Source organism: Mus pahari, chromosome 4, assembly GCF_900095145.1.
Source record: "Mus pahari chromosome 4, PAHARI_EIJ_v1.1, whole genome shotgun sequence".
NCBI classification, from domain to species: domain Eukaryota; kingdom Metazoa; phylum Chordata; class Mammalia; order Rodentia; family Muridae; genus Mus; species Mus pahari.
In genome coordinates, this window is record NC_034593.1 from 141439448 (window position 1) to 141446077 (window position 6630).

The following is a 6630-nucleotide window of genomic DNA, read 5'->3' on the forward strand; positions in this document are numbered from 1 at the left end:
GTACAAACTAATGATAAACTACAGTTTCACAAAGGATTGTAAACGTTTTGCACACGATCAGTCCTGCCTTTCAGGCAAAGTGCTCTTTTGGTGACAAATAAGTTAATAGACATACACTTGAGCCAACTATTTCCAGACAATACAAAAAAAAATGTTTTGACTTGTTTTCTTCTTTGTAAACATAAGTTTTACAAAAAAAAACAAAATGAAGAATCAATAAAAGTGTCTTGCAGGCCAACTCTAGATACATACCTGGGCAGCGAGAGAATGTTCGAAATGCTTTGAGTGTTAAATAAAAAAAATTAACATTAATATCTTTTCAATGGTATTTTATACATAATAAATGACAAGTTTATATCCTCAATCATTTCTATCCCTGAAAGAAGGAATTAGGTATGACTTATTGGCAGCTGGGTCATTGGATAGGGTAGCAAGGGCTGGAGTCCAGGAGTTGTTGGTGAGCTATGAAACAGAAACAGATGTGGATATCAGTTCCTCAAGGTGACTGAGAGTGGCTTAAACACACAAGAGCATGTCAAGGTCAGTGTCTCGGGTGTGGACACCAGTTTTACCTGATAGATAGGTATCGGACACTAGCAGAGGTCACTCTCCCACCCTCAGCAGGACTGCCGACTCATTCATACAGGGAGTAAACAGCTAAGCATTCAGGTGGTCCTTAATCACCCCATCTTTATCAGGGGGAGGCTTTGGGCATGGTGATGTGCTGCATCCCTGTCCCATTCACTTCCCCTTGCCCTTCAGTGAGAAAGGTACATGCGCCCTGCGTGAAGATGTTGCCTGTCTTTTGTGCAGGTATCGAGGTGTGGGGGATAACACCCAGGTTCTCCTTAGGAGTACTTAACTGCATTCTCCCTGAATTACACTCATGGTCCTCCTCTGCCTCAGTGTCCAGGGTCCTGGGGTTACAGGTGAGAACCCCCATGCTCTGCCGGCATCCTAACATGTTTGTCTTGGGTAGCACTGCAGTCTCTCAAAGGACACACACAGTTCCAACAGCAGCCTGACCGCATGGCCCAATGGTATTATGGGCTGTTTTATGATTTTTAATAAAAACTTAAAGCCAAGGCCATGCCGCTTCAACCCAAGCTTCCCTTTGAGAACGACTAGGAGAGCCAGATAGTGACCAGCCAGATCGTGAGCTGGGAAGACACCCAAGGAGTGTGTGTGTGTGTGTGGGGGGGGTTCTCAAGTCAAGTGACAGAGAAGAGAGAAGGGGCAGACGGTTTCCTCCTGACAGATCCACTAACAAATGTAACAGAGAGGAATCTCTCAGGCTGGGGGACTTTGTCAGGGCAGTGGAAAAACAAAAAAATCAAACAGACACAGGCCCTCATTTGGGACTTCAGAGTTAGAAGTAGCGAAGCTGTAGCAGACTCGCTTCCAAGGGCCGTGTTCACGGTGAATTTCCTGCAGCCCAGGTCTGTACCACAGGAAGCTACAGTCATCTCTGCAGAAAGACCATCCGGAGCCTCTGCGTATTTCTTCTTACCTAACGTCTGAGATTAAAGCGCTTTTGTGTTTCATGAGTTTTTGGTTTCATTTGTTTGTTTGTTTTGTTTTGTTTTGGCAAGTAATAAGATTTGGCTTGACTAAAAACAGAGGAGAAACATCAGAGAAGATGCAGAAAAGACACAAACATTGGAGCCATCAAATGTGAGCCTCCATGTGAACATGGGTGATCCAACTGTTCACATGAGGACTAAGAGATCAAAGAGATGAATATCAGGACAGATGGGAGTCCTCAGGCTGAGGTATACAGCAACTGAACAAGAAGCCAACGGATGAGCTTGCCGCTCTTATATATTCAGGGAATTTGTGAACTATGAGATGAACTGGAAGAAAATACACTAAAAATGAAAGGTCAAAAAGCTAGAATGTAAAAAAAAATTTTTTTCGTCATTGACCTGAAATAATTTTTTGAGTCAGTCTCACTATGTAACCTTGGCTGGCCCAGAATTCTCTATGTAGATCAGGCTACCCTCAAACTCAAAGATCTACCTGTCCATGTCTTTCCCAGAGTGGTGGGATTAAGGCCTATGCCACCATAGCCGGCTAAATAAGTGGTCCTTTTAATGCAAGGCGTCAAACAACTTAGAAGAGCCTCTAAGCAGAAGATACTTCCAATGTGTGCTGTGATCAAAGGTTTTATACATAGATAACAATCAAGAAATAAAATCTGTTTTGAAAAGAGAAACCAACAGGCGAGTAGCCAAATAGATATGCAGGGTCTTCATGAGAGTTAAACAGGTGTCCAAGGGGCTGGGGGCATCTTGTCTGTCATGGGGGAAAGCTGAGAAATGTGAGATGGTACGTCAGTCACCAGACTGGCCATGGTGAAGAAAAGACACATGCCCAGTGCTTGTGGGGACCTTCAGGGCTCTCATGCTGCTGGTCAGGGAAAGCTGGTCTGACCACAGTGTGACGTTTCTGGTAGAATGTCCTGAAGTAGAGCAACTGCTTCAGCTATGCCCTCACACATAATCCACGCATAGACCAGAGAAAAGCTTCAACAGGTACCAGGGGATGTATGTGAGAGAATCCACAGTAGCATGTTCCTAAAATACCCAAACTGGAACACAAAAAACTATCAACCACAGAATAGGCATGAAATGATCCCTCAGGTGGAGTTCTGTATAATAAATCAGCAGGACTCTCACACTTCATGGAAGAGGGGGAGAGGAGGACAGAGGGAAAGGGGAGGGAGGAGGGAGAGGAGGAGGAGGAGGAGGGAGGAGGGGAGGGAAGGGGTGCTCATTGTGGCAAGTACCATACCCAACACTTGTGTGTGCTTTATACATGATTGACTTCAATTAAGAAAAAAATATGTGTGTGTGTATGTGTGTGTGTGTGTGTATATATCCAAAACCAAACAAATCAAAACAACACAAAACAGAAACCTCCAGCCCAGAAAGGTCAATCTTTCTGAGCATAGGAAAGTAAATTATTTAAACATTTATTTAGTCAAAAACAAAGCAAAAGGGGCCAAGGAGGTGGCTCTGCAGTGAAGCGCACCGGCTGCTCTTCCGGGTTCCATTCCCAGCATCCACATGGTGGTTCACAACCATCTAACTCCAGTCCCAGGAGAGATGCCCTCTTCTGGCCTCGGATGTGACTTTTATGCATGTGGTACAGACATACATACAGGCAACACGCACATGCATAGAATAAAAATAAAGGAAATCTTTAAAAAAATGAGAAGAAGGAAACGAAAAATGTTGCCATCAAAAACCAATGGATGGATCTCGAGCATGCCATCCTGAGAGAAGTAACCCAGTCCCAAAAGGATGTGCAGGGTATGTTTTCATTTACAAGTGGATATTAGCCATAAAATACGGGATGCCCACACTACAATCCACAGACCTAAAGAGGCTGGAGCAAGGATGCTTGAGACAACTTGGAAGGGAAAATGGAATGGCCAAGGAAGGCAGATGGAGGGAGGGGGGGAACTGGGTGGGCAAGGAGATGGAAGGGGAGTGGACATCTGGGGCCAGGTGTGGAGAAGGGCAGGGGTGATGGCCGGATGGCCTTGAGAATGGAGATCTGCAACTGACAGGGAAGGGAGGTGGGGGGCCTCTCCAGGAAGAGACAGAGTCCTGGGATAAGGGAGGCACCCAAGAATCAGTGGGGGTATCCTCAGCTGTGACTCACAGAATTGGGGACATGGAGCCTGAGGAGGCTGCCTCCTGTGCTCAGGTAGGACCCCCAGTAGAGCGACAGGGACACCAACCCACCCACAAAACGTTCAACCCAAAACTTATCCTGTCTACAAGAAATGCAGGGATAGGGGTTGGAGCAGAGACTGAGGGAATGGCCAACTAATAACCCACCCAACTTGAGACCCACCCCGTGGACAAGCACCGATCCCTGACACTATATTAATGATACTCTGTTGTGCTTGCAGACAGGAGCATGCTCTGTTGTGTTTGCAGACAGGAGCGTGCTGTCCCCCGAGAGGCTGCAACCACCAGCTGACTCAGACAGATGTAGACACCCACAGCCCAACAGTGGATGGAGCTTGGGGAGTCTTATGGAAGAACAGGAGGAAGGACTGCAGGCCCAGAAGGGGATAGGAACTCCACAGGAAAACCAACAGAGTCAACTAACCTGGACCCTTGTGGGTCTCAGAGACTGAACCACCAACCAAAGAACATACACGGGCTGGGCTGGACCTAGGCCTCCCTGCACATATGTAGCGGATGTGCAACTTGGTCTTCACGTGGGCTCCAAACAACTGGAGCAGGGGCTGTCCCGAAGTTGTTGCTTGTGGGATATGGTCTTCTAGCTGGGCTGCCTTGTCCGGCCTCAGTGGGAGAGGAAGTGCTTGCCTCACAGAGACTTGAGGTGACAGGGTGAAGGGGGGTACCCAGGGAGGCCCCACCCACTCACAGGAGAAGGGGAGGGGGGATGGGGAAGAGTTGTGGGAGGGAGTGACCAGGAGGGGGGCAGTGAGCAGGATATAAAGAAAACACATAAAAAAATAAAAATAAATAAAAACAAAAACAGAAACAAACAACAATAACGACAACAACAAACCTAGGCAGGGTGGCGCAGACTGACAGTGCCAGTGCTACAGAGGAAAAGCCAGGCAAAACAAAACAAAAACAAAACCACCCAAGTCCTGTGTCATCACTTATATCTGTGGCTTTGCAGTAGTGTTAAACTAATAGTTGGAAGCGACTACTGTCTTCTGCACCCCCTATAATGCTGTTCAGCCACAACTGAGGTAATCTTTCAAAAAGCGAATGAGATCAACAGTTGGGTTAGAAGTTCCCAGCTGTGTTACCTACCATCCATGTATGAGTGCAGCGCCGTCAGCATCGTCCCATCCTGGGGCACATAGGCAGAATAAGCCATTTCTTCCAACATGGGTGGGGACAGCCTGGAGGAGGGGACAGCTGTGACCGGGGCGGAGGAAGAGTGGTTGGGACTGACGTGTTTCTTATGGCGGGCCCTGCAGTTCTGAAACCACACCTGCGGGAGAAGAGTGGGCGGTGAGATCACAGAGCAGCTTCTGGTCAGCAGGCTGAGGTATGCGCGTCCTGACATCCATCCACAGAACAAGCTTTCCAAAAGGCTGCAGGCAGGACTGGGAGGCCCTGAAGCCATGGGGTTGGTTCATCACCTGCCTCACAGAAACTGGGTGTGGTGGTGCATGCCTGTAATCCCAGCACCTGGGAGGAAGAGGCAGGTGGATAATAAATTTGCCACCCCATAGGAAGAACAACAATATCAACCAACCAGATGTCCCAGAGCTCCCAGGGACTAACCAACCAACCAATGAGTATACACGGAGGGACCCAGGGCTCCAGCCGCATATGTAGCAGAGGATGGCCTTGTTGGGTATCAATGGGGGGAGAGGCCCTTGGTCCTGGGAAGGCTCAATGCCCCAGTGTAGGGGAATGCAAGGGCGTGGAGGTGGGTATGGGTGGGTGTGTGGGGGAGCACCCTCATAGAATCAGGGGCAGGAGGGATAGGCTAGAGGGTTTTGGGGGGTGGGGGGAACTGGGAGAGGGGATATCATTTGAAATGTAAATAAAGAAAATATCCAATAAAAATAAATAAACAATTTCAATGTCATTTCTGGCTGTGTGGAAAGCTAGAAGCCAGCCAGCCTGGGATGTGCCGGATCCTTCTTCAAAAAGTCCTAAGAAGTTCAAGGGTTGGAGCTAAAATTTTAGTTCAATTATTATTACAAGTCCTTTCCCCCCAGCTAATAGTCTCTGGTGATTTCCAGGTCTATTCTATGCTAAAGAAGCCATCTTTTAAAAATAGTAAAGCTTTGAGAATTCCAGAAACATCTCTAGTTTTACTCTTGGCATTTGGAAAAAAGCAGAAAACAGGAAAGGTCTTTTAATCAGAACTTAAAAAGAAAGTGCTGTTGTATTCTTAGACACCTGCTGGATGCATTTCAAATCCTTGTTCGCATTATGAAAGTCCCTACTGGGAACTCACAGCTTTCTACACAATTCTTGATTGAGCCGTCCCAGCCACATTTTAACCTGCGGAGCACAAGCTCTCTTACTGAGCACACAGACTATTTCCTTCGAAGCACGCTAAGGTCAACTCTATTATAAGAACAAACTCGTATTTAGGTAGAATGAACTACAAACACACCCAACTGGTAAGGCCTCATAAGCAGCAACGTACCAACCACTCTGTTATCCTCTCTATTGCCGAAATGACTGGTGAGGCCAGATCTGGGTCCCTGAGCCCTGACTGCTAGACCCTATCTGGAAACTAATCTGCATATGAGTGGGTAGTCAGTAGAGACAACATACAGAGTTATTCTATCAAACAATGCTACCACAGGCTAGGGTGTAACGTGCCTGGCATATGCAAGACCCTGGGTACAATCCAAAACATTCACACACACATACACATACAAATATGTGCATGTATACATACATGTACACACACACACACACACACCACACTTACTTGACCACTATCATTCCACACAAATTGTGCCACAGGAGAAATGATAAAGAAAAAAAAAAAAAAAGCAGGGCATAGTGGTGCACACCTTTAATCCCAGCACTTGGGAGGCAGAGGCAGGAGGATTTCTGAGTTCGAGGCCAGCCTGGTCTACAAAGTGAGTTCCAGGACAGC

The 6630-nt window shown here is 47.0% G+C and overlaps 1 protein-coding gene across 1 annotated transcript in view; it reads right to left on the bottom strand.

Annotated features, from left to right (window-relative positions):
• Positions 1–207: 207 nt before the first annotated feature.
• Lhx8 (LIM homeobox 8) overlaps positions 208–6630 on the bottom strand; it is a 23101-nt gene continuing 16678 nt past the window's right edge. The window contains exons 8-9 of the mRNA XM_029537757.1: positions 4805–4992; positions 208–462 (exon numbers count right to left, since the gene is read on the bottom strand). Coding sequence (XP_029393617.1) covers positions 390–462; positions 4805–4992 — 261 coding nt within the window. The 3' untranslated portion in view covers positions 208–389. The remainder of the gene's footprint in view (positions 463–4804; positions 4993–6630) is intronic.